The sequence below is a fragment of the Lygodium microphyllum genome, chromosome 22 (assembly GCF_053477565.2).
Source record: "Lygodium microphyllum isolate KBCC chromosome 22, Lygodium_microphyllum_v1.1.10, whole genome shotgun sequence".
Classification (NCBI taxonomy): domain Eukaryota; kingdom Viridiplantae; phylum Streptophyta; class Polypodiopsida; order Schizaeales; family Lygodiaceae; genus Lygodium; species Lygodium microphyllum.
Genome location: NC_141156.1, coordinates 137,381,687 through 137,401,415, shown reverse-complemented (window position 1 = coordinate 137,401,415; position 19,729 = coordinate 137,381,687). Strand labels below are relative to the sequence as shown.

The 19,729-nt window shown below is 39.9% G+C and overlaps 1 protein-coding gene and 1 pseudogene across 2 annotated transcripts in view; both read left to right on the top strand.

Moving 5' to 3' along the window:
• LOC148017664 (putative protein phosphatase 2C 71) overlaps positions 1 to 19,729 on the top strand; it is a 107,813-nt gene that overhangs the window by 26,774 nt on the left and 61,310 nt on the right. For both annotated transcript variants that reach the window (XM_087662438.1, XM_087662439.1), the window contains exon 4: positions 10,745 to 10,797. In XM_087662438.1, coding sequence (XP_087518564.1) covers positions 10,745 to 10,797 — 53 coding nt within the window. The remainder of the gene's footprint in view (positions 1 to 10,744; positions 10,798 to 19,729) is intronic.
• On the top strand, positions 13,563 to 14,382 carry LOC148017665 (uncharacterized; annotated as a pseudogene).

Genomic DNA, 19,729 nt, shown 5'->3' with positions numbered 1-19,729 from the left:
CCATCAGATTGTTGTTAGGTACCATTAAATACAACTTCTCTAGTGTCACCAACTGATACTTATGGCCAAATGAATGACTTTAGGCCAACAATTGGTATGAGATACCACCAAGTACATATGCGGCATAACTTATAGCAACTTTTGTCTTTGACATCTAGTGATTTTCTCGGGTCTCGGGCTTGTAAATTTACTCTAACCCCAATTATACCTCACATGTGCACCATGTGATTAAAAATTAATCCATATGTTAAGTGAGCTTTCAAAAGTACACGTCCTCATGATAACCCTCCCCTTTAAAATCCTTGCAATCGTCCTCGATTGCATTGCTAGATGCATGTAAAGCAAAATAGTGGACTGGAATTTCCACAAGGCATTGTAGTTAGCACAACATTGCGCATTACTGCTCAACCAATGCTTATGCAAATGTCAAACATATGCTGAAAATTACCAGCCAATCATGACATAACATAAGACTCACAAAGAATCTTAGAAACAGTGCGAGATTGTCATGTGACATGTCTATTTCTCATGAGCTCAACTCATTTGGCAAAACCAAACCATAGCATAGCATAACCAAGCATAAACCATGGCTAAAACATCAATGGCATCATAACATATATTGTTGTCTATGGAACTAGATGTAAACCATTGAGAACTGAGCAAAATCTGATCATAAACTGATCACAAACTCATTGCAAAAACTGACCAGCAATCAATGCCAAAAACTCATCACAAACTCATTGCAAAAATTGACCAGCAATCAATGCCAAAAACTGATGCCGAAATGATCATAAATAGTTCTCAAGCTGATCAAAAGTAGAGCTGAAATTGGTCATTATTCTTGTCTCAAAATTGATGTAAAATTCATGCCAAATTGATCATAAGTTGATGGAAAAGTATAGTTTCAGTGTTCAAGTAAAACTTATACTCATCTGCATACATTTCATAGTGACTAGTATACTAAGTAGTGACCTCATAGCAAACATATTGTCAGCACAATACCTTGGATGCATGCTAGCACATTCGAGATCCACTACATATAAGAGCTGTTCACAACTGGAGGAGTGGAAGTGCTATCTTTCCCTTGAGCATCAGGCAATACTCTGGACCCTTGCTTTGTTTACGGAGCTTGAATTAAAGTTAGCTCTAACTAAAAGGCATCTAGGTAAAGCTGCAACAACTAAGGATGGTCTGCCAATTCTCTTCCATCCATTTGGCATTCATTGGTGAATAATTCTGAAATTTCACCATGTATCTCCTGGAAACTTTACCTTTGACTTTTTCTTATGTACCAAAATCTGCTTAGGCACCAAAATCTCATCCAGCTTCTCAACCTCAGGTTGAATTTCAGCAGATATCTCTTTAGCACATCAACATGAAAAGGCCTTAGAAAATTGACATGAAAGGCATTGTGCATCCACCAATGTGGAGGTAATTTCAGTTGATATGTCACATTGCTAATCTTCTCTAACACCTGGAAGGGCCCGTAGTATCTCATACTCAATTTCGGATGTTATATTTCTCTTCCTTTTGTCTTTTTTAGCCTTGTCTTTTCAAAATGTAGCAATACATAATTGCCCTTTGTGAACTGCAAAGCACGTTTGTGGCAATTGACTGCCTTCTTTTGCTTTTTTAATGATATCTGAAGTGCATACTTTAGCTTTGTATAGGTTGCATTCAAGTTTTTCACTTAATGATCGGTCTCAAAGATCTTATCCTTAGTCTGCAAGATTGATGATGCCTTCTTGCCACCCTCAACCATCTCAAATGGAGCTTTGTGTGTGGAACTATCCACTTTATTGTTATATGCAAACTCAACTAATGGCAAATAGTGCTTCCACTATGTCTTGTAGTCTGAAACATAGCACCTTAAAAGATCCAACACTGTGGAATTGGCTTTGTCAGATTGACAATTTGTTTGTGGATGAAAGGATTATGAGAATTTTAGTGTGGTACCTATATTCTCAAAGAACCCCTCTAAAATAAACTAGTCATACGAAGATTTGGATCACTGATGATCGACTTTGGCATACCATGATACTTAAAGATGTACTGCAAAAAGAATCGTGCCATATGATCATCATTTATTTTCTTCCTCACTAGAATAAAATAGGCTTGTTTGCTAAACTTGCAAATGATAGTCCATATCCTAGGAAGCTCAAACATAAAGTCCATTGCAATGCTTTGCCAAGGCCTATCTGAAATAGGCAAGGGCTGCAACAAAACCCTCATGTTTTGCGTATCATGCTTTACCTTTTGACATACGATACATGTTCTGACAAACTGTTCTACATCATGCCTCAAAGCTGGCCAATAAAAGAAATGTTGCATTGCCTTGACTGTGGCATCAATATCTCTATGTCTTGCATACAGAGGAGCATGACTTTCAATGATAACTCTAGAGTCTAGGCCTTAATTGCTTTGTGACACACAACTGTCCATGCATCATCAGAAATCCATCTCTTAGCACAAAGTGATTATGCCTTCAGCCATTGCAAAGCTGATCATAAACATTAGCAAAGTCCGAATTAGCAACATATTGCTCTTTCATGGCATCCAACTCAGTGTGATAAACCATGCTGACGGCTGAAATTTGTGGCTTACGTGACAATGCATGAGTCACAACATTCTTTTTACCATCAATACATAATCTCCCTTTGCAAACTGGAAAGCACGTTTGTGGCGATCAGCTGCCCTCTTTTGCTTTTCTTGCGATCTCTGAAGTGCATATTTTATCTTTGCATAGACTGCATCCAAGTTTTCCACATAACAATCAGTCTCAAAGATCTTATCCTTAGTTTGCAGAATAGGTGGTACCTTCTTGCCACCCTCAACCACCTCAAATGGAGCTTTGCCCGTAGAACTATGCAATGTGTTGTTGTAAGCAAACTCAACCAAGGGCAAATAGTGCTCCCATTGTGTCTTGTGGTTTGAAACATAGCACCTTAAAAGATCTAACATTGTGGAATTTGCTTCCTCAAATTGACTACCTGTCTACGGATGGAAGGATGATGAGAATTTCAGCATGGTACCCATATTCTCAAACAACCCCTTCCAAAATAAACTGGTCATCCGGGAGTCTCGATCACTCATGATTGACTTTGGCATACCATGATAAAGATGTGTTGCAAAAATAATCGTGCCATATGATCAGCCTTTATTTTTTTTCCTCACTGGAATAAAATGGACTTGTTTGCTAAACCTACAAATGATAGCCCATATCCCATCACTCCTTGTAGGTGTCTTAGGAAGCTTAAAAATAAAGTCCATTGCAATGCTCTGCTAGGGCCTATTTGGAATAGGCAAGGGCTACAACAAACTGGCATGTTTTGCCTATCATGCTTTACCTTTTGGCATACGGTGCATGTCTTAACAAACTGTTCTACAGCATGCCTCAAAGTTAGCCAATAAAAAAAAAGCTCCATTGCCTTGAACGTGGCACCGATATCCCTATGTTCTGCATACAGAGGAGCATGACTTTCAGTGATAACTCTAGGCCTTAACTACTTTGTGACACATAGTTGTCCAGTTGTCCATGCATCATTAGAAATCCATCTCTTAGCACAAAGTATTCATGCCTTTGGCCATTGCAAAGCCAATCATAAACATTAGCAAAGTCTGAATTAGCAACATATTGCTCTTTCATGGCATCCAACTCAGTGTGGTAAACCATGCTAATAGCTGAAATTTGTGGCTTACGTGACAGTGCATTAGTCACAAGATTCTTTTTGACATTAATATGTACGATTTGAAATTAAAACATAGAGAGAAAATTTGCCCATCTCATATGCTTCTTTGACGACTTTGTGTGCGTCAGAAAGTACCTCAAAGTTTGATGGTCTGTTTGCGCTGTAAAATCAGCCCCCAACAAATAATGTCTCCATGTAGATAGTGCATGAATTACAGCTAACAGCTCTTTCTCATAGACCTGCAATTCTTTTCTGCACCGTGGAGAATTTGGCTCTCATAAGCCACAACTCGGCCGTCTTGCATAAGAATTGCCCCAATGTTGTGTCCACATGCATTGAACTATGAATGATGTTCTTAGATCGGGCAACACAAGCATAGGATCTGAAGTTATCTTTTCCTTCAACTTATCAAATGCTGAAATATCCACTATTGTCCATCTAAATGGCATATTCTTCTTCTGCAAAGCATTAAATAGGGATGCAATTTTAGCAAACCCGCGTACATACTTCTTACAGTAAGAACGTAAACCCAAGAAGTTGCGGATCTCATGCACATTTTTCAAAGGTGGCCATGATTGTATTGCCTCAATCTTTGCAGGGTCCATGCAAATACCATCGGCCAATACGATATGCCTCCAAAAGTCAATTTCATGCATGCAAGAATTCACTTTTCTTGTCATTAATAACCAGTCTATGCTCATGTAATTCATTGAACACAATGTCCAAGTGTCTTCTATGCTCTGCCTCGTTCTTTGAATGGACATCATGTCATTAAGGAAAGTGCCCACAAATCCTCTATGTGGCCTAAAGATGCAATCCATCATCCGATTAAAAGTAGCAAGAGTATTCGTAAGTCCAAAAGGCATAACAAGAAACTCATACAATCCAAAAGATGTCTTGAAAGCTGTCTTAGGTACATCTTCTAGTCTAATGCGTAGTTGATGATACCCACTTTTCAAATTTATACGGTTGAATATGACTGTCCCTTGCAATCTATCCATAACATCATCGATATGAGGAATCAGACAACGATTCTTTATCGTGATCTTTCTTAGAGTATGATAATCGATGTACATACACCATGAAACATCCTTTTTCTGCACCAAAAGCATTGGAGAACGGAAGGAGCAAGAGCAAGAGAGAGAGACATACACAATGTGCTAACTCCAACAATCACAATGTGTGACTGGCCTTCCCTTTATTCAGAAATGTCAATGAAAGAATAAAGAATGAGGGGACAGTGATTGGCGCTTGCGGCCTGCAGTGTGCAGGCGCGGATACTGTCAATGTAGTAATACATGGGTGGCTAGGTAGAGGCGCCTTTACACTCAACAGTCCCGAGTCAACTTTAATTATAATTAGGAGATGAGCTAGGCTGAATGAGCCCTTTTTCTAAGAGCTCATTTGCCTGACTAATAATCTCATTCTATTGGGTTGCATCGACTCTATATGGTAGCTTATTAGATGGGCTACTTCCAGGGATAAGTTCTATGCCATGATCTTTCACGCGGTAGCTGCCTTGGAAGTGATTGAGAGAAGCAATCAACATACATTCTTAGAAATGACATGGGATCCTTCTCTAATTAGACATGTTTCCAACATTCTCACTATCGTCTTTATCCTTAGTAAAAACCAAGTACGTTGAAATATGATTTTTCATTACTTCAGAAGTGATAGCTGCAAATACAACAGGGATAGATTTACCTTTCAACTTTATATCAAGTATTAGCACATTTTCTTTATGCTGAAGAGTGATCTTTTTTGCACGAGAATCAATCACTGCATGCATATGGTAACACCATGGCATACGAAGCAATACATCACAACCCTTAAGCGGAGTAATGAATAAGTCTTCGTTGTGCACATATCCCTGTATATGCAATCGAAGCTTTCCAATGAGCGGTTTGACCGGCTCTGCAAGGCCTTTACATGCCATTCCAACTTTCCCCATGGGTTCAATCTCATCCTCTTTGATGGCCAGACTGACTGTCATGTCAACAGAGATGAAGGTGGCTCGTACACTATTATCAAAGAAAATCAATGTATGCTGATTTATAATTTTACCCCATGCTTTGCACAACTTAGTAACATCATCATTGGGCTAATCACTAACAACATTGTGCATCAATTCCACTGATGTTTTGGGCTTCTTTCCTTTAGAATCTCCTTGATTTTTTGATTTTCCAGCTTGCTGCCTATTGGGACAATCCCTTGTAATGTGACCCTCCTATTCACAAGTAAAACATTTATTCGCAGCCATTAATTTCCTACGTTGTGCCAATGTTTTGGAGCCCTTTCTTTGCTATTTTGGCCTCTTTTTAGGCTAATTTTCAGATCTGCCCCTTTTCTCAGCTTTAAACAACTTTTTATTCAGCTTCTTCCCACTCTCTAGGAAGCTTGAATCCTTTCCATGCAGCAAAGCATCGGCTGTAGTAGTAGTCTCTATGAGCTGAGACATGCTAGAGATGGTGGATTCAATACAAAAATCCTTGAACCCTTTGGGGAGCCCACAAACATATTTTTCCACTTGCTCATGAAGGGGTACTGGGCAATAAGAAGTAATAGGCAGCAATGCATCCCACACCTTCTTATTATATTACTCCAAATTCTTACATTCCTTAGCATACAGCTTATTCCAAGCTGTCATGATGTCCACCTCAAAGGTACTTGTCAACCGATTCAATGCAAACATTTGTTTGAATTGTACCCATGTTGACAGTGCTCTACCTTGTATCAAAAGAGTGGACCACTACTGTAATGCATTTCCTTTCAAGAAAGTGGTTGCCTTATGAATCTTCAAGGACTCCGTGAAGTTTCCTCTTAAAACTGCATCAAATTGCTGAATGAAAGTCAAAGCTTTCAACCTATCTTGTGCACCATTAAAGGACTCAAACTTCACTGCTTTTCCACCCTCATCATAGTCTTTTGTTGCCCCTTTGGGTGTTAAGTTGTCATATACTGGCTGCTGCAAAAAGAGTGCATTTGCTGAATTTACATTAAAACCAACGCCAAACGAAGCATCTGCATGACCAACATTCATTCCTTGAGCCTCGTAAGCATTTGGGGATGCAGATGCTTTACCAAACATGCTACTTTGTGCCCTAGGCTTCAAGCCAATGCTGCCATACTTAGGGTTTTGCACATTTCCAGCCATACCGGAATACATCGGGCCTTTCACATAGGTGTAGAAGACATCTTCTTCTTCTTGCCTTTGCTGTCCTTTGGAGTATTCAAAAAGCGAGTAAATTGAGGACCCTTTGCCGATTCAGCAAAGAGATTTGCTGCTGTTCTCATCTGATTCTTGAATTTGTAATCAAATTCCTTTTCACTTTGCTTCTCACTAGCCTCCTTATACCTTGAAGGTGATGCATCTTGCCCAACAACATTTTCAGCTTGCTATATGTAGTTTGAGCCTTATCCGAGGTCAGGCATTGCATTTTCTTCATTCCCATGTGAATGTTCATATTAAGAGGCATGATCACTGTCCGAGTCCATCTCATTGTATGAGGACATATTGCTGTAATTTCTCAGCTGAGAGTAAAATTCAGCACTAGCACAAAGTTTTGGCTTGCAATCAGGGGCCTAGGGCCCAACAAATCAAGGGATTGAGTGGTCTCTCTGCAATGGAACTATGAAACCAGCTTTCCTTTCATGGATGGGTGGTAATTCCTTGATTACAACCTAATTACAGCAGCAACATTTATTACAAAACTAAGAAATGCAAATTAACTTACAATCTTGGACATTGGATACCTTGTTGGCCCCAAAATTAGCCCCCTTTTCGGTATTTCTTTAACTTAATTGAAGAAGAAGTTGATGTTCAATGGGATTTTCCCAATCCCTTTTGGTATTCCAACTCCCCTTACTGTCTGAAATGACCAACAAGTCTTCAATTTAAATTGCTCCTTGATTCGAGCAGTCAATTGTCTTCACCCGCTTTGATGGAGATGGAAAATGCCTCAAATTCATTGATTTGCTGGTCCCTCCACTTGAATTTGACTGAAAAGTGCTTTAGTCCTATTGAATCTAAGTCTTGGAGCTTCCAATTTTTGGGATGCTTCTCGAAGCTGTTGCTAAAACCTTATTTCTGTTGGTAGATTAGGGTTTACAGGAGAGAAATCTGAAATTTCTCAACCTTTGGTGATCAATGGTGTGATCTTGAGACCAAGGCTGTAGAAAGGCTGGAAGATCAGAGAGAATGCTTAGAAGAGAGAAAATTTGGACTTTCTTTGCGAAGAATTGAAGAAAATCAGTCATTTACTGTTGCTGCTTTGTCTCAACAGCCTACAGATGCTATCATTTGCTATTGATTGGTCTTCTCCTGCCCTTGGTTGCCTCAAAAGGTCTTCCAATGGCTGCAAATTAGACCAGTAGCATCTCCTTCCTCTCTTGCAGGCTGAACCACTAAAAATGCCTCTTTGCAACTTCTGAAGACGTTTTTAATGGGCATTTTTGACAAGTGGCAACCTTTCGAAATGGTTTTTAAAGCATTATCCATAATTAAATATTAATTTTCAGTCTTTAAATACTGAAAATTAATATAATAATATTTTGGTGCCTAGAAAAAGAGTCTAACTAGCCAATAATTGAATTGGCTTGGCAACTTCTATTCTTGAGTGTCTTTGCGCGATTTTGACCATCAGATTGGCGTTAGATACCATTAAACGCCACTTCTCTAGTATCACCAATTGAAACTTATGGCCAAATGCATTAGGTCGTCTTGCATAATAATGGCCTAGAAATCCAGTTGGCCAGCCAATAATGCTAGAGACAAAAATAATTAGCACAAAAAAAGGGCCCAAAGTAGTCTATTGTGCCCATTCCATGAATATATACACATAGACTCAGTCGGACGGTGACTAATTTGTTAACACTCTTTCTTAGATCATGGTTAATCTAATACATCACAATGATATAATGATAATGGCTTATCATAGTCCATATAATCAAGACCACCAAAATAGGACTATGGATTCTTAAGTAGTGGGTGATCTAGCTACCACCAAATTGCCTTCGAGTGAATTTGATGTTGTTGTGGATCATACTTGTTCCTAAAAATAGAGTAGAGAAGAATCATAGCAGCTCTCTATGTCTTTCATTAATGCCTTGCTGTGGCATACATGACCATGGATTCTCCACCTTTGACTAGACTGCTAAAGTGTCCCTTCATGTGAGCTCAGACTAGGAGCCAATCCGGCTTTCTGTCAAGAAACAACTTATCACGAATCTTGATATCAATCCTAGCTCTAGGATTTCAAAATGTGCTAGAGTTCAATCAATGTGAAAGGGAAGTCCTTTTTTAGATTTTTTGCACCTATATACTTGTATAGATGAGGCTCACTTGCCCTACCTTGCCGCTCTCATGCTCCCTCTCTAGCACTGGAGATTAGTGAGGGATAACCACATCACTTTGCTCTAGAAAGCAATAGGAGGAGCAGACAGCCCCTTTCTCTTCTTTGAAGAAGATGACCCTTTCCGCAACCTTTCCCTATGCCTTGGTTGGAGGATCCAAGTTCGGAAGAGTGCCTTGGTTGGAGGGATGAGAATGATGCATGGGAAGAGTGCGTATTTGGCTTCTTCTTCTTCATTTGACTTTAAGCTACTAACTCCTTACAATCCTTTGTAAATAGCCCATTTGGGATTGCCAGTGCAAAACCCTAACTAAAGTATGTAAAGTAAAAAAGTGGTTTCTCAACATAGGTGCAATGGAGGGAGCATGGTTTTCTACATATGCTGACTAAGTTTGGTAGAATCAAATCTAGGAGGTGGTTTGCCATTCAGATTCATGATGGGATGTTCCATAGTGAGCAGTCTTTGCTCCTAGTAAGTTCTCACATGAGGGGACACTTTGGTGGTTTGGCCGAAGGCGGAGAATCGATAGTCATGGTAGTGCTTTCTATTGAGTTGGTTGGTGACAGGCATCAAGATTGGACTATTTCTAATCATTGTGGTTAGGGATTGGTACGATTGACATCAACATCAGTGTCTTTAGGAGGCACCTTGGTGGTGGCTTGATCACCTTTTGCTTGGGTATCCATGATCCTATTTGATTGTAATTGTTTGTATGTACTATGGCATGTCTTTCATCATGGTATATTTCATTGTATTAATCATCCATGATCTAAGAGTGTGTGTTAAGTGTAGTATATATCTTGAGTGTCAAGGTTCGTGCAAAGTCCATTTCAATTCAAAGAAGGTGCATGGAATATAGGCTGACCTAAATTTATAGCCACATTTGATGTTGGCTGATGTGATATTTATGATGTATCTCTATAACCTATTTATTGGTTCTCTCTCCTCCACTACATAACATTTATTCATTCATGTGAGCACGTTGCTTCCTACTAGAGAGAGGGAGATTGGAGCACTTTGCTAGTTGCCCATAGCTCGTGCCTTTGCGCACACTCGAGTGTTGGTATATAGATTTCATTTCTTGAGTGCATTCTCTTTGGGTTCTTGCATTCTTGTTCTTTTGTTTAATTCTCTGTGCCTACATTAGTTCTATGAGCTCTGTCTTTTTAGTTTCATTGCTCCACACCATTTTGACAAATTCGGTGTGAACATGCTTTATTTGGTTTATTTCTTCAAGTTACTAATGCTCGGAAGTTATATACAAGATCAGCAAGGAAGAATGTTGCTTGTCTACTTTTGAATATGCTTGTATAGTCAATTTGATATAGCCCAAAAGAGGTTTTCCAGGAGGTTAACCTTTTATATGTAGTCATGACACAATGAAACACATATAGGTTTGTATTATAGAGTTGCATGTTGAGCATTGCCCAAGGCTGATTTGTTATAAGTAATGTGATTATTGTTGATTGACTTATACATGGATTCGGCCAACTCAATACCTTCTCTGGTTCACATGCACTAGTGGTAACTTGAAGAAAAATTGGTTGGTAAAAACATTTCTATATGTGAGCAACATGAGTACCTTGGCAATTTCTTCACTTGTTTTTGGTGTTTTTGTAAAGAGAAGTGCAGGTTGTTTGAGATTTGTGCAACAATAGATTGTATGAAAACTGTAATGTTAACTCTTGTGGTCTTGATTACAGAGAGATGATGATCATGTTGTAGACAAACACAAATCAACAATCTCGAGCAATAGGTGTGACATTTTATGCACAAGCTTTAATATTGATCTATTGTTATTTGTTTTTTGCCATCTATATGTTTAATATTGTTCATTTGAATGAAGTGTCGATTGTTTAAGAAGAAATGTGTCGCTCATTGACTCATTCGAGTTACAATTAAGTGCAGATTGTTGCATATAATTACAAAGTAGTTGGTGTTGTATCTTCAACTATATCATCTTATCTTAATTAGGGAATACCCTTTATCTATCTCTAGTAACAAGATATTGCGCTCAGAATATTTTGAATATTTCACTCTAAAATACACATTAAATATTTTTTCAATAAATTTTCTAATGGATACAAATCAAGATTGACCTTGATGTAAATGCCTATCCAAAATCTCATTGGCCATAAGAAGGATGCGGTCTTGTTGCTTTTGATTGGTCATCCATGTTATAGTTTCTCATTAATTATGAAAGAGTTTTTTTCACAACAAGCATTGAACCCAAGGGTGTCAAGAATGCGCTTTTAATGAGTAGTATAGTTCCAAGACATCCCAACAAACGGCATACTCCACAAATGCATCCTTGTAGGGAAAATGGCCGTTAGTGAGACTAAAAGTTAGTAGAAACATAACGTTGCAAAGCACAATGAATTGAATTGAGATCAACAAATAAATTACTCACTATAGTGGAGCTAGAATGCTTGTATACTACAAAGGCCACACATGTTGACCCCAAATGCTGGTGTCGCTTGGGTATTTGTATTTCTTTACTTTACTGAAGAACTTTCCAATTCAAGTTACATAATGCTGATGCTTAGCTAATATTGGTTATAGGCATTATTTATTAGTGACTATTGACTCACGTATCATTTTTGGCAATCACATCTAGCACGTTGTATAAATTATCTTGTAAGCCCTAAAAATAGTATGAATGCTTGTGTCCTTCACAATTAGTCCAACTTTGCCCCTTAGACTTTGCCATTTGTTACTCTCATCAAAGTTGAGACCAGCCTTCCCATAGAGATGGTGATAATAACCTGATTAATCAATAATTTTAGCAAGTAATTGCATCACATAAATTGAAATGCACACCTTACCACTTAAATCTTGGACAATGGATAGCCTATTGGTCTCAAAACTGGTGCCCCTTGTGGTCTCTCTTTATCTTTGATTGCAGGATGGGGTACAATTAAGATTCTCTAATCTCCTCCCCTAATCCAAGTGCCTCTTGCTATCATAAACGACCGGCAAACTTTCAAACCAATTTGCCCCTTGGTTTGCTTGGGGTTTGTTATTGCCTCTACTACTTGAGAGAGAAATTTAGCCCCAAATTTTATATTGGTTCGTTGGTCTCTTGAATCTTCTTGAAATCCTTTAGTTTCAGCTATTGGAATTCAAGGCTTAGGCCGTCAACTTTCAGCATGCTTCTTGAGGCAATTGTCAAATCCTACATTTCTCTTTAAATTAGGGTTTTCAGCACCGAATTCTCCACCTCTGATGGCTCAAATGGCTAGATTTTACTGAGATAACTTGAGAAATGGCTGGAGGATGAGAGAGAATGCTATAGCTTAGTTTTTATCAGATGTGTCGGATTGGCCAACTAGACATTTGAAAAATGTGTGAAAAAAAGAGTATAAAATCTTGTTTCATACTTGACATACTTTTGGGAAAATTAAAATGGCTGGAAAAAGTAGTTAACATGACAATTTCGCCAAAAAGGTTGTTGCTTGGCAAAAAACCTGGAAAACACTTTACGTTTCACCTAGGAAGGTGTCGCTTGCTGTCAGTTGCCTTCTCCCTGCCCCAAAACATGGAAAACCTGTTTGTGGAATATGTAACAGGTCGATTCAGCCTTCAGCTCGATATCGACTGCCCCAAAGTTGAAGTGTAAAATTTTTCTTATCGTTTTCCCCTCTCTCCCCTCTTATATGTGCTGTTTTTGTTTGTCTGAAATTTCAGACTGCATCTCTCTCTCTCTCTCTCTCTCTCTCTCTCTCTATCATGTCTTGACTCTCAAGTTTGAGGAGCTGATTATTGTTGCAAATTTCTTGGACTGAAGTCTGAAATTTTCTGAAAATTTTGGCATTAACAGCCACTAAACTCTGAAATTCTTGAGAAACACTATTTTCCCCTTTAGTATTGGCTTTAAAATCTCTCAAATTTCTGATTTTACAGCTGAAATTGACATTTCAGCAAGGTAAATTAGTGACAGGATTTTTCAACAGCCAAGTCCATGGTGCATTTTGTCACAAAGCGGCCTAAGGTGCAAAGTATCTACCGTTCACACAGTGAGTTAGAGCTACTCAAGCCCTCAAGCACAAGGTTTGCATATATGTTTATTGTTGTGGAGAGGCTTGTGCGAGTGCACAAGGACTTGATACGCACGGTGGTATCCCGAGAGTGGTGTGCTTTGGAGGATAGCCAAGATGCAAAACACATATCTTTCTCACGGATGGTAATGGATCAAGGATGGTGGGAGGAGCCTGAAGCCTTAGTGAAATCAATCCAGCCCATCTATTCTGTATTGCGCATTACTAATATGGAGGGGAGCACCATGGGGCTACTCTATGAGTATATGGATAATATTAGAGAGGCCTTGGACATCAATACCTGTCTTCCTCGTAGAAAGTAAGTGATTTTTATGGTTTATGCAAATATGTATTATCATTTATGGTTTGCAAATTTATGTTTATCCACCATAGCTTCAATTGCCCATCTTGAATCCACGATCGAGGAGCTTCGATGTGTATGGTAGACACGATGGAATTGGTTTCATAGACCAATCCATGCAGTTGCACATGTATTGCATCCCCTACGGTGTAGTGAGAATCAGTCTGTTGATGATGAGCTAGAGAACTGTATTCAGGAGAACTTTGAGAAGTGGGTAGACGGAGATTTGCAGATGGTCACGAGGCTTGAGGATGAGCTTCTCCTGTTTCGTAACCATAGCCTCTCCTTTGGTTGCTTGACAGCCCAGCTTCGAGAGAGAGAGTTGTGGCCTGTGTCTTGGTGGGAGAAATATGGGGCATCTGCACCTACCCTAGTAAGTTCTAGGCTGAGGCTCTAGCTTTTAAGTACTTAGTATTCATACATTGCGCATTAGAAATGTTGTGCAATCTGAAATTTCTTTTCTTGTGGATCATGACAGAAACGCCTTGCTATTCGAGTTCTTTCACAGGATTGCAGCTCAGGCCCATGTGAAACAAATTGGAGCACTTGGGCCCTCTTCCATATAAAGAAGAGGAATCGTTTGAGCACAGCTCAGTTGGAGAGGTTGGTCTTTTGTCACTGCAACCTTCACCTTCTTGAGTACACCTCTACCTCTCCTGAACCTCGCCAGGTGAATGTCGACAAGGTAGACATAGAGAAGGTGAAAGACATACCAAATATTCCTAGTGAGGGGTTGGACATCTACACCATGTTGTATGAGGAGATGTTAGCTCCTGCCCATCGCACACGAGCTTCATGGAGGGCCACTTTGTGACGGGATGGCGCTAGCACTTCAGCAGTTGCAGCCTCACCCTCTTCTACTAGCTCTCATTCTGAGTTAGATTCTACTTCTTGTAGTGCATCTGCTAGTGATGCAGAGACCGAGGATCAGGATGATGAATAGTCACTCCAAAGTCTAGATTCCAGATACGTTTCAGACATTTCAGCTCTTTATGATTGTATTGAGGCTTGAGCCTTAACTCTTTATCTTTTTGGTATTTTGCTTGCATATGTTCACAGTATCTTGTACTCTTCTTTTTGAAATGATATAGACACACATGGATGGTGGCAAGTGCATGTGTACTGTGTAATCTCTCTTGAACTTTAATTTGATTAGTGTTCTCTAATAATTGATTGTTGTGGACTATAGTTAAAATGCATTGAAATGCAATAAACTGAGTGCTCTAGAATGAGCTATCTCCTTTGTCAAAACAAGTGATAGATAGGTCAGAGCTCCTAAAGTCCTTGTCTGACTTAGACTAAGATTCACATGCAGGAGATGACAAGGTATGATAAACATGATTGCTAACGCCCCCTCTCAGATCTTGGATGTGGCGTAAGGCCAAGGGAGAAATGGATCCTAGGGTGGCAAGGGGAATGCCTTTTCCCATTAAATTGTTTTCACAGTTTCTTGTTTCTTGTCGGGACTGAAACTCCGTTTTTGCCGTTTCCCGCCCGTTTCCGTTTCGCCGTTTCGGAAACTCTTGGCAACTATGAATGCAGCTAGAACACAATTGCTTACTCTTTCTCCTCTCCAAGCCTCCAACTAGTGTATGCTCTTACTTGCATGGGTGGGTCTAGCCTTGTGGCTGCCTTCTAATTATACTTGAAAGCAATTTTTAGCCAAATTAAATTAGTTTTCGGAATTTCAATTTTGCAAATGAATTTAATTATTATTATTTGCTAATAAAATCACCTGCACTAGCCAACAATTGAATTGACTAGGCTAATATATCGTCCAAGAAATCTTGAGCATTTAGTAGCCCTTTTACTTGCATTGATTAATTAATTAATATCTAGTTTCTAATGTCACCATTGATTTTAATAGCTGTAAAATATTTTAGGCCAAGATTTGTCACTAGGCACACCACCTAGTACTCGATGTGTGCAACTCGTTACAACTTTTGCCTTTGGCATCCAATTGACTTCTTAGGGTTATTTGCTCATCATTGTGAAATAACTAACTTGCGTATCACATGTGCACCGCATTTGTACATTTGATTGACAACTTAATCAATTGCTAAGCAAAGTATTAGAATTTCACCCTTGCTGTACAATCAACAAGCCATTTGGGTCGATTGCCCCTTGATTTTCACCCAAAACATGTACAAATAGAACCACCAATTGGCTAAATGTTACTCCAATTCACAATGGATGCCTTGGCATCTAAAATCTGTGTCAATTTCACAAATTTCAGGTGTTGGTTTTAGTGTACAATGCCTTTGGTTGTTGGCATGGAACCCAAGGTGGCTACTAAACTATTATTTTTGTAGAAATTTAGGGTTTACAGTAGGGATTCCTCTATTGTTCACCAAATTTGATCGAGATTTGCTCAGAATAGTTGAGAAATGTCGAGATTTCCTGAGAAGGGGTTGGAGAAGGTGAGAGAAAGCAAAGATGAGAGAGAAATTTGAATTTTTTTTGCAAGAAAACCCTAAAATATACTTGCTACCTGCTGTAGCCTACTTTTAATGCGATCATCTACTACTAGGCACTTCCAAAATGTTGTCACCTGATGAGAAATGTTATTGCTAGCCCCTTGACGTGCCTTTATGTTGTCCCTCGTCTAATTAGGTTTTGAGATGGTTGTCTTTTGCAGCAAATTGTTATTTTTTGATTAGAAAATGGATCCTAGCAACTCCCTCTCTCTTTGCCCCAAGTTGTAAACTGATTGAATGGATGAGACCCAATCCCCAAAAAACGTTTTCTTAGTTTTCATGGGCATTTTTGCAAGGTGTAGCCTTCTAAACCTAATTTTCAACATTGTCCAGTCATTTAATTAAATTTTAAAATTAAATAATCCTAAAAATTAATTAATTTTAGCCATTTTCACATTGCCTAAAATTAAATGTGCCCATCCATAATTAGATTGGCTAGGCCATTTGCAATGTGGAGTGGGCCGCAACCTCTATTGATGCTAAGACTGACATTAATTAATTAGATAATGCTAGTCTCTAGTGTCACCACCGACACTTATTGGCCAAACAACTATCCTAGGGTTAAAAGTGACACCAACCGATCCCCACAGCCTAGTTGGCATAACTTATCATAAGCTTTTCCTTCGACTCCCATTGCATCGTCAGGGTCTTTGGCCTGCTACCATGAAATAATTGCCATGTGCATCACATGTGCTAAACAACCTTGCACCTTTGATTAATAACTTAATAATATTAAAGCATCTCAAAATTTCACATCCTCGTGACAAACCTTCCCCTTGAAATCTTTGCAATCGTCCTCGATTGCATTGCATTGTAGCAAAGGAAAAGCACACTATGCTAGAATTTCCATATGGCATCATAGTCACAACATTGGGAATTGTTGTCCAATCATGCTATATGCCCCAAAGATTACTAGAAATTTCCAGCCTACATAAACATCAAATAATACAGAGAATTAGTCCAAAACTATTGAAACCAACCTTCCTTCTGTGGATGGGTGGTAAATCCTTGATTACAACTTAATTACAACATCAAATAATTTTTGCAAATCTGAAAATATAAATTTACCTAATGATCTTGGACAATGCACATCCGATTGGCCCCAAAATTGGCGCTCCTTTCGGTATTTCTTTAGCTTTATTGAAGAGTAAGTTGATTTACGATGGGATTCTTCCAATCGCAAGTCTTCAATTTATTTTGCCCCTTGATTCGGAGACATAATTGGCCTTCACCCACCTCATGGACGATGGAAATGCTCCAAATTCAATGGCTGGCTAGTCCTCCACTTGATTTTAGCTGAAATTCACCTTCAGTCGTGTTGAATCCAAGCCTTGGAGCTTCCAATTTTTGGCACGCTTCTCGAGGCTGCTGCTAAACCTTAATTTTTGCTGTAAATTAGGATTTATAGTAGAGAAATTTGCAATTTCTCAGACTCCAAGGGTCCAAATGGTCAGATCTTTGGAGAAAGGTTGCGAAATGGTTGGGAGATGAGAGAGAAAGCTGTAGAGAGAGAAAATTCAAAGTTTTGTCGCGAAGAATGACTGAAAATTAGTCGAATGCAGCTGTTGCCCTGCCACAACATCTTGTAGATGCAAATAACTAAAGAAAATCAGTCATTTACTGCTGCTGCCCCATCTCAAAAGCCTGTAGATGCTGTCACTTGCTGTTGATTGGTCTTCTCTTGCCCTTAACCTTGGCTGCCTCAGAAGGTCCTCCAATGGCTGCAAATCAGACCGGCAGCCTTCCCTCCCTCTCTCTTGCAAGCCGAATTTATAAAAATGCCACTCTCCAACCTCTAAAGACGTTTTTCAGTATGGCATGGGCATTTTTGACAAGTGGCAGCCTTCCCAATTGGTTTTTCTAGCATTTTTCATAATTAAATTGGCTAGGCATAATAATCTACTTACATCTCACAATGACTAGTACATTGAGTAGTGACTGTTAGCCAGTCATTTCTTGGACAGTACGTTAGCACGGTACGGCAGAGGAGGTGCCATGTCATCATTGCCACATCAGCAGTGCAGTCGAACTACACAGTCGGTCAGTTTTCTGCGGCTGCACCTGATGCTGTTTTTTATTATCTCTTGGCTATTTATAGCCGGTTCCTGTGGCACACTTTATTATTCACTCTTTAGTGATTTCAAATTCTGATCTTGAAGATCTGTTGGTTGAGACAGATTGTGCTTGGGTTGATGGAGATCGAAGTCATCAAGTCGGAGACATACGCAGATATTTCCTCTGTCCCCTTGTCTATTTCTGCACTCTTATACAGCATACGACATCACAGATTTTCTGCATTTACAGTCTCCTTTTCTCTCTCTCTCTTATACAGCATACGACATCGCAGATTTTCTGCATTTACAGTCTCCTTTTCTCTCTCTCTCTCGCTCTCTCCTCTTTGTGTTCACTCTCTCTCAATCTTTGTCCTACGCTTCCGCATTGCTGCACTCTGACATGGTATTAGAGCGGTGAAGATGGACTGACTGAGGGCTGAACCTATATGAAGAGGAGATTTCAGCGCAACACAAGGCTGTGTTTCCAGGTTTTGAGGGCGAGCGGGAGGGCTGCGCATCGGATCAGGGCTGAAGCGAACGTGGGCGTCCGGGAAAGGAGTCTAATTGGTGAATTTGCTGCAGGTTATTGCTGTTCGAAGGGGAGGAAGGCTGCGTTTGAGGCCTTTCATTGCAGATTTTACTTTTTCATCACCTCCAGCAGGTGAAGAAGGTTTGGGCAGCGGAGGAATCAGTCCTAGAAGGCTGCGTTTTCACAGTTAGAGGGGCTGCTTTTGCATTTATGCAGGTATTGCAGGTTAACATGTCTTCAGAGACTGATTTGGAGTTCCAGGCGATCATGGACAGGAAGGTGCCTGTCCTACCGGCTCTTCCAACAGATCAAAAGCTTGATGGCGACAACTACCGTATCTGTCGGGTGATGATGTTGGCCATTTTAGAGTCTTATGATTTGGCGGAACTGGTGATGGAGGAGATGAACAAGCCCTCGGTGAGGGATGCGTCCAAACTCTCTTCCAATGCTCGTGCGGAGTTGACCAAGGCCCAGTCTCATTGAGACGAACTGAATGCCAGGATTCGATCTTTTCTGTTTCTGTCTTGCACCACATGCGTGATAGCTCACATCGAGCACTTGACCGTGGCTCGTGAGATATGACTGGAGCTCGACCAGATGTATAACCGGATGACCTTGATGAAGAGGGTTTCTTTGGAGGTGCAGATGCAGACTTTGTCCGTGAATAAGTCTTCTTTGCTTCGGGAACACATCAATAAGCTTTGACAGCTTCAGATGCAGGTTCAAAATGCAGGGAAGCCTATTTCTTTCGAAGGCATGGCGATCACCCTACTATCCCAGTTGCCGCGATGATTAGGTACTTTTTATTTCGCTCTTATTGCTTCAGGGCGGGAGTCGACTCTTCGTTGGGAAGAGTTGGTTCCTATGGTCTTAGACCAGGAGGAACAATTGAAGGGACAGAATGCTTCCAAATTGGAGGCATTGGTTGGTCAAGCGTATCAAAAGAAGGGGACGGACCAAAAGAAAAAGAAGGAGGACAACAAATCCAAGAAGGACAAGGAGAAGGAATCAACTTGCTATATTTGTGGAAAGACCAGTCATTGGAAGAAGGATTGCCCCGACAAAGATAAGAAGGATACCAAGAAGAAGCACATGAAGGACTCTGGAGCGGTGGCTGTACCCTCATCAGCTGCGTTTCTTCACTTAGCAGTCATTCAGGACTCTACACCGATAACTTTTGATGTTGCGATGACAGCTCCCCAGGCTCGAGAGTGGATTGTGGACAGTGGT